This window comes from Meles meles, chromosome 20 (genome assembly GCF_922984935.1).
Source record: "Meles meles chromosome 20, mMelMel3.1 paternal haplotype, whole genome shotgun sequence".
Classification (NCBI taxonomy): domain Eukaryota; kingdom Metazoa; phylum Chordata; class Mammalia; order Carnivora; family Mustelidae; genus Meles; species Meles meles.
In genome coordinates, this window is record NC_060085.1 from 15,338,025 (window position 1) to 15,355,480 (window position 17,456).

At 54.6% G+C, this 17,456-nt stretch overlaps 1 protein-coding gene across 2 annotated transcripts in view; it reads right to left on the minus strand.

Moving 5' to 3' along the window:
- Nucleotides 1-899: 899 nt before the first annotated feature.
- The window catches only part of PBX4 (PBX homeobox 4), a 37,102-nt gene continuing 20,545 nt past the window's right edge, over nucleotides 900-17,456 (minus strand). Inside the window, exons 3-9 of one of the 2 annotated variants that reach the window (XM_045992227.1) lie at nucleotides 7,302-7,549; nucleotides 6,839-7,029; nucleotides 6,241-6,376; nucleotides 3,622-3,778; nucleotides 3,310-3,416; nucleotides 2,470-2,553; nucleotides 900-1,236 (exon numbers count right to left, since the gene is read on the minus strand). In XM_045992227.1, coding sequence (XP_045848183.1) covers nucleotides 1,144-1,236; nucleotides 2,470-2,553; nucleotides 3,310-3,416; nucleotides 3,622-3,778; nucleotides 6,241-6,376; nucleotides 6,839-7,029; nucleotides 7,302-7,549 — 1,016 coding nt within the window. In that variant the 3' untranslated portion in view covers nucleotides 900-1,143. The remainder of the gene's footprint in view (nucleotides 1,237-2,469; nucleotides 2,554-3,309; nucleotides 3,417-3,621; nucleotides 3,779-6,240; nucleotides 6,377-6,838; nucleotides 7,030-7,301; nucleotides 7,550-17,456) is intronic. The other variant, XM_045992228.1, reaches the window with a different exon arrangement.

Consider the following 17,456-nt stretch of genomic DNA (forward strand, 5'->3'; position numbering starts at 1 on the left):
GAAGGAAGGAAGGAAGAAAGAGGGAGGGAGGGAAGGAGGGAAGAGAAGAGAAGAAAGAGAAGAGAGGAAAAAAGGAAAGAAAGAAGGGATGGAGGGAGAAAAGAAAAGAAAGGGAAGGAGGGAGGGAAGAGAAGAGAAGAGAGAAAAAAGGAAGAGAGGGAGAAAAGGAGGAAAAAAAAGAAAAGGGGAAAAGGCACCTTCTCCTAGAGACTGGCCCTGAGCCCACCCGCAGACCTCTGGTCATGTTTATTCTCTTTCTCTCTGGAATGTAACTGCATTAGAGCAGGGCCCTGGTCTGTCAGTGGGGCTGCAGGCAGCCAGGAGGCAGGCGAGCTGGACCTGAGGACCAGCACCTCGGGCAGGGGAGTGAGTCAGCTGCCACCTTCTAGCCACAAATGATAGAAAACCCAAGCCAAGCTTTGTGAGGGGGAATGCCCACAGCAGGCAGTGCAGGGCTGGTCCCCAGCTGGCCCCAGAGCAGACCCAGCCAGCGACAGACACCGAGCTGAGTGGCGTTGTGGGCGCACAGCCGCAAAATGGGAACCAGCTAAATGTTCAGCGCCGAGACCGAGCGCCTCCTGCCTTGGTGCTTCACTCACTGGAAGAAAATCCTGGGCAGGATGTCAGCAGAGAATGGTAGAACTTACATTAACAGGAAAAAGTACAAACCCAATCCCCAGCAAAGTTCGGAGCGCACAGCAGACGGAAATCGGGAGCACATGGAATGAGATGACAGAAGAGAGCGGGGAAGGCAGCATCTGGGGAGCCGGTGTGCGAAGGGACCCAGGAGCTGACAGAACCACGACACCAACCCTGCGCCGCTCGGCCCGCCCGGCATGGCCACCGCTGGGAACAAATCTGGGGTGAACAATATCAACATGAAAATAAGTCCAAAATTTTAATGAGAGAATTTGTGACAAGCCCTAGAAGAAACAATTCACAGTCTTAGCATAAAATTACTATTAAAAAACCAAAGTGAATTGAGAAAATGAGCAGCATCTCAGCCCATTTCAGATCCCAGGTGGCAAGCAAAGGATGGCGCCTGTCGCCTGCTGCAGTTCTGGGTTTTTGAGGTAATCAGCAGCACGGGCAGTAAAGACTCGAGTGCCCGTGAACCATGGCCAGCCACCCGGTCCCCAAAACTTAATTAGATGCATCTGAGTTGACGCTGTTGAGGTCTCCAGCAGGCGAAGCGGTGGACACTGTGGGGGCGGCTCCCTGCCAGCTACCCTGGGCCTGGAAAGACAGAGACTGAGCATCAGAAGGCCACCGATGGCCCGTCCTACCCCCACACCCCCGAGAAGAACCCAGAAGAGGAGGCAGGAGCCAGCAGAGGGACCGAGGGGCCCTGCTGGGTCACAGTTGGCCTCGCCACCTGAGCCCTGTGGTGGACGTGCTTCCCCAACGGGAAGGGCCTCCACACCCTCCAGGGCTTCGGTCAAGGACTGATGTGGCATTGTGGCACAGCCGAGGCTTCCACATGTTCTGAGGGGAAACAGATCCAACCCGGCCGGGAGCCGGTGACAGTCCCTGAACCATAGAGGCCAGAGGCAGTAAGCCGGAAGGGCGCAGGAACCCAGCCGGACACTGGTCTGGCTGGGCAGCCAGAAGGGTAGCAGCCACCCCGGCACAGGGCTCTGTCTGTGGTGCAGGGACAGGAGCGGGTACACCCGGCCTTGGGATGTTTGTCCACAGGACATGCCCCCCCACCGCCCCCCGCAATGGAAAACACCACTGAAAAGGGCTCCACCGGCGGTCTGCTCCATGGAGAGGCCTGTTTGCAGCCCAGGAGGGCAGGGCCACTCCTCTTCCCAACACTCGCTCCAGCGGGGGTGGCTTCCATCCGAGCCAAATGCTCCCAGGTGTGCAGATGCCACACCCTCCAAGTGACCCTGAGGGCTCAATCCTCTCTCCTGACTCAGCAGGCGACCACACCCCTCCTCTTCCTCTCTCTAGCATTTTCTCTTGCCCTCTACCTCACCTGACCCCACCAGGCTGAGACCCTGCCCTTCCGCCCTCCCTGCCTCAGTTCTCTCCTCGCCACATGTCCTCCTGCACGGTCACGGCGTGGGTGCTTATATGCCAGTGTCAGGTGAACGGATGGACAGACTGCTGGACTCCTGAGGGGGCTGCCTCATCCCGTGACATGGGGGTGCCTGGCCTCCATCCGGGAGCAGCTGGGATGAGCACTGGCCTCAGGGGACACCCTGCCCTCAATGGACACCCACAGTGCTATGTCCCGGGGAGGAGGCCATGAGTGGTGAGGAGACGGGTCCATCCGCAGGACTGAGGGCTGGCAGGCTAGTGCCCAGCCAAAGGGCAGTCCAGATGTTCCTCAGGTCATAGGCTGGAGGCAAAAGCTTCTGGCTGGGCAGCCTTACCCCTCGGGTTCGGCTCTCTTGAAAGAGCATCTGTGCACCCCCAGAACTGGCAGAGTGTCCACACCAGACCAAGGACATTGCCACTTACTCTGTGGGATGGACAGGACCCTGCCTCATGGTCCAGGGAAACCACATCGGGACTTAGGCAGCTCCAGATCTCCTGGGGCTGGTTCTAGGGGAAAGGATGGGCGGAGTCTATCAGCTCCCCACTCTCACACCCATCACACCCGAGACACGGAGCCCCAGGAAAGCACAGAGCAAGATGAGGCTGGGCCACCTGGTGGTGCCAGAGCTCCCTGCTCCTCCCAGGGGCTCATGGTGGGCTGTGGGGTTACCATGGTGATGGGACAGCTCTCGCCTGCACCAGGTCCTGTCAAATGGCACCGGGGGTGTCCAACCCCTGCATCACTTCAGAAGCCCTGGCGACAGACAGCGGGATGCTGGGCAGGCTGGCAAGGCCAAGGCACTGATGTGGTAGAGAGTATGAGCCTAGTAGGGCTCCACGTTCCAATGGCCAGGGCCTCGGATGCCTGTCCCCTCCCACCCCCCAGGGTACAGCCCACTGGGAGGGAGGGCTCGTTCCCAACGGCCACAAGCGACAGCCCTTGCCTCGGGCACACCACTCGGCAGCTACTGGGAGTTACTGAGTCCTGGGATTGGAAGTGAAGGGCACAGGTCTTTGCAGAGTGGGCCCCACAGAGCTGTACCCCTGAGGCTGTTCTGCCAACCTGATGTCATCAGGACAAGGGACCAAACGCCCAGTGGTCTCCTCATTGCTGGGACCTCTGAGGGAGCCTTGTGGAGGTTGAGAGTTGGCTGGCAAGATGGCCCATTCCCAGGACCCACCACCCATCTGGGTTCTGCATCTCTGCTCCAACACTGAGTCAGGGACCCCAAGGGCATCCTCGGATTGTGCCCTGAGACTCACCTGGGACTGTAAACCGCCTCCCGCAGGGGCGGGGCAGAGAGAGGTCAGGGTCTGCAGGGTGATAAGTGCATCCCCGGCACTGGTCAGCGGGAAGGGACCAGAGGAACCTAGAAGGGATGTGAGGTGTCAGGACAAGTGTTCCAGCCCCAAAAGTTACAGAGGCTCCTCAGGTGGGATCTACAAGCCCCTCAGCCAGGAATGCGGTTCCCATTGGCCTCGGCTCCAGAGAGAAGGTCTCCCTCAGCCCCTTCCTGTGCAGCTCAGCGGGCGTAGCCATCCACAAAGGACAGTCCCTGGCTGGTCCTCACTCACCCGAGCTGGGTGTTGATGGGCAGCTAGCTTGGCCCCCCAGACCCCCGACTTTGGTGGTGTCGACTGCCATTTTAGTCGTATAAATGGTAGCCTCTTCTTGAAACTTCCCCATATTCTTTTTATATCGGATTCTTTTGTTGCCGAACCAGTTGGAGACCTATGGACACAGAAAGAAAGACATCGCTGGAAAAGCTGACCCAGTATGAGATAACGTGAACGTATGGTGGGTTCTCTCTGAGGTGCCCATGCTCCCACAGCCAGGAGGAATGTCTCTGAGGGGCAACATGCAGCCCCAGGACCAGGTGAGAGGCTCGGACCAAGAAGCTGGTGCTGACTGAATGAGGGGACCAGGGAAATGGTCACGGTGGGGGGAGGTCACCCTGAGCTGGCCTGTCCTACCAGGTGCTGCTGGAATGAGGATGGGAAGGAGCTGGAAGGAAACAGCATGTCTGACACATGGAGAGCCGAGCATCCACTCCCTGCAGGGCCAGGAACAGGCTAAATTCTGGATTGTTCTTTCCGGAAAGTGAGAGCCAGGGAGCCACCCAGCCCCGGGGACCCAGCAACCCCATTCCTGGGAATTCAGTCTAAGGAAAGACCACGTCGGATCCACAGCTTCTCAGGGGATGGCTAACCGACATGACAGTGGGGAGGAGCTGAGCGCTGAGATGAGCCCCATCAGTCCTCGCAGCAGCTGGGGACAGCTACGGTCACAGCCATCCTACAAGCCAGCAGGCTCTGCAGGTGCAGGAGCCCCAGGGCCAAGTGGGCCGAACCTAGCTGACCCCAAACCTGCACCAGTACCAGGCCAGGACTCCTCCCTGGGGACATTCTCTGCAGTGGGGCTGTCCTGAGCGCTGTGGGGTGCTCCCCTGGCCTCCACCCACCAGATGCCAGCAGCAAACCACCCACCCAAGGGTTGTGACAATGAAAATTCCCCTGGGGGCAGAATTAGTGAGCCCCTGGGCCAGCACCTTCCTGTAAAGAGCAGCAAGGCTGGAAACACTTAAATACCCCAAAGTAAGGCCTGGGGCCCTTCAGTGAAGTATGTGTGGTTTAATAAACAGAAATAAACAGTGGAGGGTTTCAATGACCTTTTCTCTTTTAAAAATGTATTTCTTTAATGTCCCTACCCAAGCACTCCACATTATCCTCTCCATGTTAGCCATGAAAGGGAAAAGTCCTGTGCGGTTCCCTGCCCTTCACCGTGTCTCCTCCCACTGCCCCAGGGGTGTGAGGGCAGCCAGAGCAGCACTTGGTTCCCTCCACCTACAAGGAATGTGCTGGAACATCTCTGGGGAACTGAGTTTGCAGAGGAACAGCAGCAGGCAGTTTTCCATGTTAACTCAACTGGCATTTTCGGGGGGCAGAGAGCAAGCTGCCTGTGTGGGCAAGGCGGGAAGGCTGGCCCTGTTCTGGGCAGATCGGGGTTTGGGGGCTAGAGGAGAGCTGGTCCTGGGCCAGCATCTGCCCTCTCCATGGAGAGCACCCCAACACAGCACCTCAAGCAGGTGCGGGCATCACCCAGGCTCTCAGATATCCTCTCAGATTTGTTGGCAACTGACTGTCTCCTCAGATGAAGTCTAGACCCAACACCCATCTGCTTTCCAGAGGTGCTGGAGCTGGAACCGAATCGGGCTGCTCTTCAGACAGCTGCTCAAGGTGGCAATCAAGCTGCCGCGCCTCACGCTTCTTGGGGGTCTTGAAGCCCCAGAGGTGCACCCCTGGCTTCAGCGCCGGCCTTGGTGCCAAGGATGCCAGAGCAGTGCAAGGGTGAAGGAAGTCAGATGTGACTGGGACACAGGGAAGGTCCTGCTGCCTGGGCGCCCCTGTAGGCCTCCTGCATGCCTCTGTCACTAAATTGCAGCTGGATTTGGCCAGGGCTGGGACAGAGAGTTCTGGCTAAGGGCACAGGCTCTAGAGGTCGCCAAACTGGGCTGAAAACCCAGCGCCCTCAAGCGCACAGCGTGGTGATGATCAGTGAGCTAGCATTCACGCAGTCAGCCCCTGCCAGACCAGACGTCAGGGGCGGGCGGGAGTGGGGGGTTGGGGTATGGCCTGATCCTGCCTCCTGAGCTGCCTGTACTCACCATTCCAACTTTAAAACCTTCTGAGATGTTTTTTGGGTTTTCCCCTCAGCTCCCCCTCCCTTGGCTCCAGGTCCACTGAGGGCCAGATCACCAGGGCCTCCCAAGGCTGTCCAGGTCTCATCTCCAGGCTGTACCCCCGCTCCCCACATGGAGGCAGATGTAGCCCGATATCGCACCACCCTGGCCACACGTCTGGAGTGCCGGAGAAACAGCCAAGCACGCAGGCACCCTAACTTCTCCCAGCACAGTGGAACTGGCGCTCCGGCATGAGAGCTGGGCTGTCATGTGAAGTCCTCATTTTGCTCCACGTTGTTCTTCCTCTCCTGTGCTAACACACGCTCAGCTCCCTTCCACACAGCACGACATCTCTGTGATACAAGCGTGGTACTGGGTCCCGAGGGCCTCACTCTCTACTCCACTGGTGCCGCCTTCAGGGGCCTCGCACTCTGCCCCACGGTTAATGAGCTTCCCTGGGTGGCCTCACTGGACATGACCTTCTCCCCCGCCTAGGTGCAGGGAGGCCCATCACCTGGGAGACTGTGATGCCGCCCTTCCTGGCCAGCTCTTCTTTGGCTTCTTCACTGGGGTAAGGGTTGCTCAGATGGGAGTAAAAATACTCATTCAGCACTTCCGTGGCCTGCTTGCTGAAGTTCCTCCGCTTGCGCCTGCAAAGACCCATCTGCTCAGCCTCAGCCAGTGCACACCCTGGCCTCTAGGGACGCCCCTGTGTCTCTGTTGTGATTTCCTAGAGGTCAGCACTTTCTTTTTTTTTTTAAATTTCATTTATTTGAGAGAGAGCGCGCGCGCATGAGCAGGGGGAGGGGCAGAGGGAGAGAGAGAGAAACAGATTCCCTGATAAGCAGGGAGCCCAATGTGGCGCTTGATCCCAGGAGCCTGAGATCATGACCTGAGCCAAAGGCAGATGCTGAACCCACTGAGCCACCCAGGGACCCCAAGGTCAGCACTTCTGATCGCCTTCCAAGAGGCTGTGTAAGGGCTGCACCCCTGGCCACAGCCAGAGCCCTGGGACAAGCTGAGAGGCCCCCAGAACTTAAACCCAAATCAGCAGCAATTCAGTTCTTCTTAAGAGCCAACCCCAGGGACATGGACAGCATGTAGGGCCTGACCTGGCATCGAGGAACCGTGAACGCAGGGTCATCACAGCCTCACAGGTGCTCTGCTTCAGCTGCATCTGGATGGCATTGAACTTGCCGTGGATGACACCGACCATGCGCTCAATCTCCTTGGGCGAGACAGGTCTCATCCTGCTCTGCTCCCGGAGGAGGTTGGTGACGTGCGTGGTGAACTCACAGCAGGCCTGGGGTGGGGACACACGTGCCAGCCTGTGACTACCCAGCAAGCTGGCTCGGGGCTCCACGCGGGACCAGCCACCTGCCACCCCCTGCAGCTCCCACACAGGCTGGCTACTGAGAAGCAAAGGGTTTCCAACAAAATCGGCCACCTCTGCCGTGAGACCAAGTGCATCTACTCCCTGGTCTGTGCCACAAAAGAGAGGTGGTTAGCAGTCCACGTTTTGCTTTGACAAATGCGCGTTCACATGACAGAAACTCTTCCATGCAGAAAGATCACCTGTTCATATTTCTCTAGCTCAGAGTGGTAAATCTGTCGGATCTGGGACAGCTTGGCCCTGTAGTCAGAGTGCTCAAGGCTATTGTCATTTGGACAGCCACCTGGTGTTGCTGTGCTCGCCGCTGCCGCCGATCCTCCTCTTCCTCGCCTCTCCGGCCTGGATACACCCTCGGCCAGCAGCATGTTATCCAACCTCATGAGCTGAGCACTGGGGGGACCTTCCTCCTGAATGCCATGGATGCTTAACACTAGATAGGAGAGATGGGACCAGATCAGTGTCCGCTGTCTGAGCGAACAACCACAACAGATTATTAGCGCTGGCACCATATCCGAACCCCTGAGGGGAAAGAAAGGCTTCCTTTAATCCGTTAAGAGACACTGAGTTACCCACGTTGACAGTGGTCCAGGTGCCACACAGGAGGGCAGTCCAGGGAGCACACACAGGCCACTGCTCAGCGTAGCCGTGTGGGCAGAACTTACAGTCCACAGCTGGGCACCCAGGGGAGGCCTGGGCGGGGCAGGTTTGGGGTGGCACCCGAAGCCCTGAACCATGCGTCCAGAAGGGAGGGGAGGGCACATTTCCAGATGCTCACACAAGCACAGGTGTGGACATGAAGGTGAACGGCAGCCTGGTGTCTGTGCAGGGCTGTGTTGTTGTGCATCTGTTGTGACAATGTATGTCGCGGAGGGGGAACCTGTTGCTATAAAGACAGAGAGGGGGGCACCTGGGTGGCTCACTCGGCTAAGTGTCTGCCTTCAGCTCAGGTCATGATCCTGGAGTCCCAAGATCAAGCCCCACATTGGGCTCCCCGCTGAGCGGGGAGTCTGTATCTCCCCCTGACCCTCCCCATTCCCATGCTCTCTCTCTCTCTCTCAAATAAATAAATAAATAAACAAAATCTTTTAAAAAAAAAGTCAGAAAGGAAAAGCTTGATCCAGAGAGTACCAGAAAAGATGAACTAATCCACTTAGAGACTTAAAACAGAGAAACAATGGGGCGCCTGGGTGGCTCAGTCTTTAAGCAGCTGCCTTTGGCTTAGGTCATGATCTCAGGGTCCTGGGATCCAGCATGGCATCGGGCTCTCTGCTCAGCCAGAAGCCTGCTTCTTCCTCTCCCATTCCCCCTGCTTGTGTTCTCTCTCTCATTGTCTCTCTCTCTCTGTCAAATAAATAAATAAAATCTTTTTTAAAAAAAGATTAAAAAAACAAACAAACAGAGAAACAAGACATTTGGCCCTAAGACTTGGGAGGCTGGGCCTCAGTTGGGCTGAGAGGGGGGACCTGCTGGGGGCAGGGGAGGCAATGGGGAGAGCTGCCCCTGTCCAGGTGGACACAGGGCAGCTGCAAGGCAGCCCGAGGGAGAGTCCCCAGGATCCTTGACCACGGGATATGGGTGTGAGAGAAAGAGGCCAGGGCAACTCCCAGGTTCAAGTGGGCAACACCATGGCACCACATTCTCCCAAGCACAGTGGGCTCAGCGGCAGGAAAGGCTGACCCGGCCTGACACAGCCTATCACAGATGCGAGGTAGCTGCTTACTGGGAGTTGGGGATGGACGCACCAGTTTGGGTGGGAGATGGATATTCACGTGTCATCTGCATGTGGTGTGTTTGGGACATCTGTACGTAGCCACCTGTGCCCACAGCTCTAGGGGACAGGCAAAGAAGGCAGTGAAAGAATGATCAGGTGGGTCCAGGAAGAACCAGTAGTCACAGGGTGAAGCGTGGGCTTAGCCATTAGGGGACTGGCGTCAACCTCTGTAAAGGCAGCTGCAGGGTCTGGCAGAGTAGAAAGTGACTTCTAGTGACTTCTGTCACTAGAAAGCTCCAGGGGACCATGGGAGCCAGGCAGTGCAGGGAGGAAAAGGCTGCTGCAGGGGTTGCCGAACGAGGCTCAGCTCTGAGGGTGACCTTGCAGGAGCTGAATTTTGTTTGCTTCTTCAGTGACAGAAGGGTCTGTGGCTACAGAGAAAGATACAGGTGGACGGTCACTGGGGAAAGGGGTGACCCTGAGCGGAAGGAGGCAGGGGATGGGGAAGGAGGTGATGACGTCCATCTCTTTCTGACCTCTCAGAACAACAAAGTTTGAAGTGTTTTCTTGGGAACAGGCTCCTTTAATACTCTCGGCTACTAATGGACTTAAATGCACAAATAAAAAAGAAGTGGAGCCCTAGCAGAGATATTTAGGTATTGCTTGTCCCTTTCCTGTTCCCTGCATAAAGGATTGGCCTTTCCGTCCCAAATTTACTTGTGAAAACTGAAGGAGCTCAAAAGCTATCCTTGTAGGGATTTTCCTCATGTGTGGGGAGACTCAGTCCTGCTGGGTCACAGGGAGGTGCTTTCTGAAAGAGCTGAGGGAGAGGGCCATCCTCCACCAGTTCCCCACAATCTCTCACAACCTTACGTGATCCCTAAGGACCCGGGAAGTGAATCTTAGTTCTCGTGCTCAACCAGGGTGGGGCTCCCAGGGCTGCACATAGCCCCCATCCTCGCGTACGCCAGCTCAGCTAAGCGGCTGGGGGCTCCCGGATGGGCCCTAAGTCGGCTCTAGTGTTAACCTGCACCACCTGGTCTTGGTACAGGCCCTGGCTCCCCTAATCTCCCTTCACCCAGAGTAGATAATGGACGCCCTCCTGCTCAGGTCCCTCTGTTTTCAAATCCTATTGATTCTATCTCCTCAATCAATTCACCATCCATCCTCTCCCTTAATGCCATTCCTGGGTCCTGTGAGCTCACCCCTCCCCTGCCCTCCATGATCCTTGGAGGAAATCCCTCTCTGCCCCATCCATCATTCACACCTGCAAGCTGACTACCTTCCAACACTGTGTGCATCATTCTAGTCCTGTTCAAAGACTTCAACAACTTCTTGGCACCCTCAACTAAAACCTAGAGTCTGAGACCTGGCACTCAGGGACTTGCCTGACATCCTGCCAAACTCACCGTCATGAAATTTCCCTCTGCTGGGCCGTGCATATGGCCCTTTGACAGCATGGAAGACACCCTGCTCCTGGATCAGGCTTATTCTGCAGCTGTGCCCTGAGTGCCTACGGTCCAGGAGGGGGATCAGGAGTGGGCCAAGAGCAGCACACAGGACCCAGTTGCTTCCCAGAGGGTCCCCAGCATGCTCTGATGCCCAGGGGCAGAGAGGCTACCGCCTCACTTTCCATCACGGCTTCAGTTGAATTAGGGAAAGGAGTGGTGAAGGTTGGAACACAGGGCTCAGTGAAGGCATGTGTGTGCACGCAGAAGTGTGGGTGCACACGAGGTTAAGTGTGTCTGTGTGTGCCACCTGTGTGTGTGTGTAACTCTGGCCGGCTGCAGGGCATGGGGCAGTCTTTCTTGTGTTCTTTTTATCCAAGAGCAGGCATCTAGGAGCCTATCGCGAGCTGAGTATAACACCCAGCGTTGAAGATTTTTAGAAATACACCAAACAAACAAACAAACAAACAAAAAACAACCATGGAACTTGCCTTTCACAAATGAAAATTCTCAAATCACAGAGAATACCCAAGCCTTTCCTCATCTCTGTCTACAGGCATGTACTGGTTCAGCCTTTCTTGGAGGTGAGATTTGAAATGCTGATTAACCATGAAAAAGTACATATCCTTTGATATCCAAATTATTGTTCTGAGAATCTGTCCTACAGGAACACTGAGCCCGACAGATGCCATATTTACAGGATGCACACTACCCATACTGATTTTGAAAAACTGGAGGCAGCCCACTTGGGACCCCTCTCACTCTAGAGAGCTTTTTCCCCTTCCTTTCTGTTCTCACCTTCACTTAATAAACTTCCATTTCACTTCAAAAAACAAAAACCAAAAATCCGAAACCATGCAGATGTCCACAAATAAGGAGACAACATGCCTGTTGTACCCCGAGCCCTGTGGTGTTAGCCAGGCAGAGGCCTTGGGGTGCTGTTATGAAAAGCAATCACGCCCTACATGCTTTCGTGCTTTACAACTAGACATTTTTGCAAATGTACATACATGAGTAAAAGCAAAACTTAAAAAAAAAGTGACCCCATGCTTTGGTCCCTACCAGTTACAGCTGCGAACGTGGCTGCAAAGAGCACACGTTTGGATGTCACTTTACCTGCTTGCAAAGTGCGCTTTACCCTCCGCCAATGCCCTGCAGCACAGCTCAGTCTCTCCCTCAGCACCAAGCCCCTGTCCTCCCAGGCACTGTAACTGGCCCAATCATGGTCATTAGATACTCATTACCACCAATTACGACAAGCTCATTTCTGGTAGGCTGTTCCACAGCATCTCAGATGTGCTCCTCAGCACCCTCAGGGGCCCTCAACTGGTGACTGGGAGGCCTCGGGGACCAGGAGCTCAGCTCAGGGACACTATCTGCTCAAGGCACTTAAAGGAGGAGGTAGGATCTCAAATAAAGCACCCTCCCACCACCACCACCAACCCACACCCCAGGCCAACTGCCAGAGTTCCTTCTGTTCCCAACTTACTGAAGGTGATAAAAAGCCTGGTGAATCAAACAATGAAAGGAAATTGTGAATATCAACACACTACGTTTGTTTTTTAAAGAGAAAAATGAACTGCTAGGGACTGAACTGTGTCCCCCTAGTTCACCCACTGTAGCCCTAACTCCAGTGTGACTGCATCTGGAGACAAGTCGGGAGGAGGTGATTAAGACGGAACGAGCTTGTCAGGCTGGGGCCCTCATCCTGGGACTGTGGCCTTCCAAGGAGAAGAGGGGAGCCCTCCCATTCCCCCAAGCTCGGTGTGAGGGCAAGGCAAGAAGGTGGCTGTCTGCAAGGCTGGAAATGGCCCTCACTAGGAACCGAATCACCAGGCACCTTGATCTTGGACTTCTAGCCTCCAGAACTAGAAGAAAATAAATGTTTATTGTTTAGGAATCCCCAAGCAGATTAAGACGGGAGGGAACATGATTGGTTGCTTTTGTTTTTCTCTCCTTAACGGAAAAAAGACATGGCCACGGGGGGAGATGGAAGGCTCAGAGGGGAAGCCTCCTTCACGCTGACTCCCCCTATACTGCTTGCCTATCCTTTTGCCCATTCATGAGTGCTCCTGCTTGGCAGTAAGACCATGTTCCAGCTTCCTCCTGTGCGCAGGTGGGAGGCTGGGCAGAGCCGTCACAGGGGCCCACACTCACATGGGAGGAAGTCTAATCCATGAGTTGAGCCGCAGAGACCTCAGATGCCCCTAACCGGCCTGACCACGTGGCTGCGAATGTGTCACCCTGCGGGCTGCAGCTCCCAGCTGAGAACGGAGGTGCCCTGAGCGCCTGACGGGATGGGATGGTACAGGACAGGCCTGACCTGGAGCCTGCCGGGGTGCAGGACTCAGCAAAACACTGACCTCCCTTCTTCCCTGCTGCCCTCAACGGGCAGGGCTCTACGCCCTCAGAAGCCTGCCCCCCTCATCCACACAGTGGGGTCTCCAGCACACACTGCCCAGACGGATGAAGCTGAGACAACCCGGAATGGAAGGACGCACTGAATCCAACTGACAGGTGGCAACCGAACTGCTTTCTGAAAACAGAAAGTCCGAGCCTGCTGCTGGGACCTCCAGGTTAGGGTCTTTAGAGCCCCAGAGTCTTGAGAACATGCTGAGCACCCAGAGTCACCCTCATCCGGTCATATCACCTCCCATATCCATCTGCCTGCAGCACTGGTCTGGAATTGGCAGTATCAGTGTCTCTGCGGTCATGGGTGAGGATAATTATTAGGAAGAAAAGCTTGGGGACTTCCTGCTTCCAGAAACCTTGTGATGCTTTTGGATCCCTTGCTAAGTGCTGGGCCTAAGCGGGGGCACTGGGGTGACAAGTGGTTGCTGCCGCCCCCAGGAAGCAGCGGGGACTGGGGTGGTCTCCTGACACTACAGCTTGGCAGGAACAGGGCCTCTGGGGCGGACCCAGTGTGGTCACTGAGACCTGTGCTGAGGTTAGCGCTCCCATCCTCATTCTCGGGCTTGAGTTCAGCTCCCCTGGCCCCAACTTCTCGTGCAGTGAAAGAAGCAAAGGTAATAAGGGAATTTTACAAGCAATTCTGGCAAAGTACTCATCCCAGCAACCAGTGCCATCTTTTGTGAGAATGTTTCCTCCCTCACGCAAGGCCTCTGATGCTGGAGAACATGGAAAGGGGTGGCAGGTGGTAAATAACCTTCTGTACCTGGACCCAATTATTTAAGGAACAAAACAAAACAACCCAAACAACTCCAGCTATAGGGAAGTTCTCAATGGCTTGTGGTTGTTCTTTCTGTTGCTTCTATCTCTTGGGTCTCCCCCACATCCTTCCCTGAGGATGGACACCAATGGAGTGTGTACACGGGACCCAGGAGTCTTTTCTTAATCAGGATAATTTCACCTGATAGGCCAGTGGTTTCCCAAACTAACTCCACACTCACCTGGGGAGCCAGTAAACTACGCACCCCCCTCGGCTGGCTCTGGCTGCAGAGATCAGAGGATTGGCACCTTCCCGCCCTGTCACGGAAACCGGACTGATCCAGACCAGGTCAGTGGCAGTTGGTGGTGGTAAGGGGTCTGAGCCTGGGGATAGGAGCTGCTGCTGCTGCTGGGAACACCCCCTCAAGCCCCAGGCTGGGGGCCCCAGCAATGCCCCCAGCATCCCCACCGGCAGCCCATTACAGTTCTTCCCTCCCACAGCTTGGAAAACCCCTGCCAGCCCCGCCCTTCTGGAACTGCCCTCCCTCACCCACTTTCCTGGTCCTGGCTCTGGAGGCAGAGTCTCTCCCACCAAGATCCATAAACTATAAAGAGCTAGAGAGTGACTCTTTTGGGCTTTGGGGGCCCTGAGGTCTCCTGTCACTACTGCCCAGTCACTGCTGTAGCACCAAAACAGCCCCAGACGAGAGTAAACAAATGAGCAGCTGGGTTCTGTTCCCAACACTATGGTCTAACGATCCCTGCTCCAGAATGGGCACATCATGGAGCCTACAATGCATCTGAGGAAGAGCCTGTAGGCGTGCAGGACCAGGTAGGCCAACACTGTTGTGTCACCGCCCTCAAATGCCCTTTCCTCGGGGCCCCCTCTTGATCCTTCTCCCTTCTTCTGTGGGTGCAGTACAAAGGATTTTAGCTTGTTTAGTTCAGTTCCAATCTAGATCAGGACTCCTCAAAAGGCGACATCTGGTTTGTCACCTGTCCACAGAGAAGCCAACACAGACACACGTAGAAACTTTTATACCAACGTGATGGAGTAATTTTGTCTGTTGACAAACAGACAAAATTTTGTATGTCTGCTTTATTTTCCCTTTCTTTTTCCCAGAACTTCATCTTGCTTGTATCTCCCACTGGTACTGGGTGATGGTGAGCCAAACCCTCCTCAAGGCCAGAGCAGACTGAGCCCGGGTCACTGCCAGAAGCTCTGGCACATCCCTGGGATGCTCCAATCTCAGATCCAAGCTCTGGGGTTCTATAAGAACAGTCCAGAAGTGACCATCTCAGGGAGTAAACCTATTTCCTTCCCCATGTTTGCAGGATTCCTGTGTCTCTGTGCATCATTATTGTCTTCAGTGTCAGGGTAGAGATGGTACTATCACCTGGAAAGACCCTGTGGAAGATTCTTGGGTCCTGGAGATACGAAACTGAGGGAAAGTCCTGTGTGCAGTACAAAGGCTCACTCCACGAGCTCCCATCAAGGGGATACGGAGACACTAAATGAGGAGCAGGACCATGTTTTAGAGAAGAGTGATCCATTCCCAAGGGAAGATCAACATACTGGCGAGGCAGACCCCTCTAACTCTGAGAACGCCACCCCAGAGACATGGCAAATGTGGCAAGAACACAGGCTATGGGTGCTGTGCTGGATTTTGGGAGCAAAGGAGTTCAGGCAAACCTTCACAGAGGAGGAAGACCAGGTTCCCTGGCCTATTAAAGAACACTTCAACCAAGGCAATAGGAACAGGAGTGGGGTTTCTGAGTTCCTGGGGGGGCCCTGCGCGGCAAAGGAGATGACAGACAGGTTGGGAGAGGCCTGATGGAAGAAGGGGCACCTGTACATGCGAGAGGGGGCTGGGCGGTGTGAGGCGGTGGCATGGAGGTGAGGGAGACCAGGACAGTGGGACGACCAGGAGGAGGTCCAGGGAAACACTGAAGGATGGTGAGAGGCAAGAATGGGAGGTGGCCTGACTCTCCCAAGAAAACCCAAGTGCCCCACGTCCTTCAGAACCTGACCCTGAGAAGCTCCCTGGCATCCTCCACTGCTGCTTGCTCCCCTCACCCACTCAGCTCCAACACAGCTTCTCTCTGGCCTGGGGCACCAAGCCATTCCTGCCTCTGAGACTCTCCCAACAAGGAAGAGAGGATGTGCCATCAGGCAGGTAGAGGCCGACTTCTACCCACGGCCCTGAAGCTGCAGGTCAGTCTCCATTATCGTTGTGTGAAAATACCCTGCTCATTAAAGACCATCACCATCTAGTTTGCTGTCATGACCCCAGCTCCTTGGAACATGCCTGGCCTCACAGAAACATGTTCTAGAAACAGGAACTTCTGCTAAGAAATCTCTCCCAAAGGCCACCAGGCCATTTTAGGGCTACCAAACTCTCAAGAAAGACAGAGGCCCTTTCTTCAACAAACTGCTGCAGAGAAGAGACCCAGGAAAAGCCACACCATTCAGAGACCTCAAGACGGGAGCTCAAAAGGAAATCATGACCTAGTCTCATTCATCCAGAGGTGCATGACTAACTAGTTGTCTAATTAAATGACCAGCAAATTGGAGCCAGTGGCATCTGTGTACATGTACGTGCATAAATATATGAATCATAGCCCAGAGGATTTACTTCTGCATACAGGTGCTTTCAAACTGTGTCAGTGTAAATCATCAGTGTAAATGAGTATCTGTCCATGTAAGCCATGACAGTAACCTCAAGGAGAAAAGCTGCAACTCAAAAGATTAGAAAAAGGAAAGAAAAATTAATTAAAACAATACCCACTAAGGGTGCCTGGGGGGCTCAGTCAGTTAAGCGGCTGCCTTTGGCTCAGGTCACAGTCCCAGAGTCCCTGCTCGGTGGAGAGCCTGCTTCTCCCTCTGCCTGCTGCTCCCCTGCTTGTGCTCACTCACTCTTGCTCTATCTCAAATAAATAAATAAAATCCTTTAAAAAATAAATAAAATAAAAATAAAATCCTTTTTTATTTTTTATTTTTATTTTTTTAAAGATTTTATTTATTCATTTGCCAGAGAGAGAGAGATCACAAGTAGGCAGAGAGGCAGGCAGAGAGGGAGGAAGAAGCAAGCTCTCCACTGAGCAGAGAGCCTGATGCAGGGCTTGATCCCAGGACCCTGAGATCATGACCTGAGCTGAAGGCACAGGGTTAACCCACTGAGCCACCCAGGTGCCCCTAATTCCTTTTTTAAAGAAGATTTTATTTATTTATTTGACAGAAAGGTAGACAGCGAGAGAGGGAACACGTGCAGGGGGGAGAGAGAGAGAAGCAGGCTTCCTGCCAAGCAGGGAGCCCAATGCAGGGCTCAATCCCAGGACCCTGGGATCATGTCCTGAGCCAAAGGCAGACGCTCAAGGACTAAGCCACCCAGGTGTCCCATGAAAACAAAACCTTAAAAAAACAAAATAAAACAACTCTTAGCAGACCACGAATAGAAAGAACCCTGCTTAACCTGACAACAAGCATCTCCCCAGACTGCACGGCACACTCAGGACACACCGAGGACCCTTTAGAAGCGCTGCTGCAAGTCAGACACCAGCCAGGAGGCCTCTCGGCTCTGTCCTCAAGTGCTGATGGAAAGGATGAGACCAGGAGCCTGGGAAGGCAGACGGGCAAGGTCAGGATGGGAGATGTGACCAAGTCAAAGGCTGAAGGATGTTCCTGTATCACTGGAGTGGCACAGGGACTCACCAACACCCTTCTCACCCTCCTACCCCAAACTGACCTCCAGGTTGGGTCTACGCTGAACAGTGGCATTCTAACTATCCAGCCACAGCAGGGGGTGGGGCGGGGTTCATGTGACTCTATTAAGGGCCCTTTATATTCTTGTTTCCCGGGGTAACGGTCCAACAGTCCCGAGTTCTTAACTCACACTTCTGAATACAGCCTGTTGGTATTTGAGATCTGCCTGCCATTACCTGTGACACAAAGTCCCCTAGGTCAATCCAGCTAAGCAGCACTCTAGATAAATAAAGGTCCCCAAACTCTC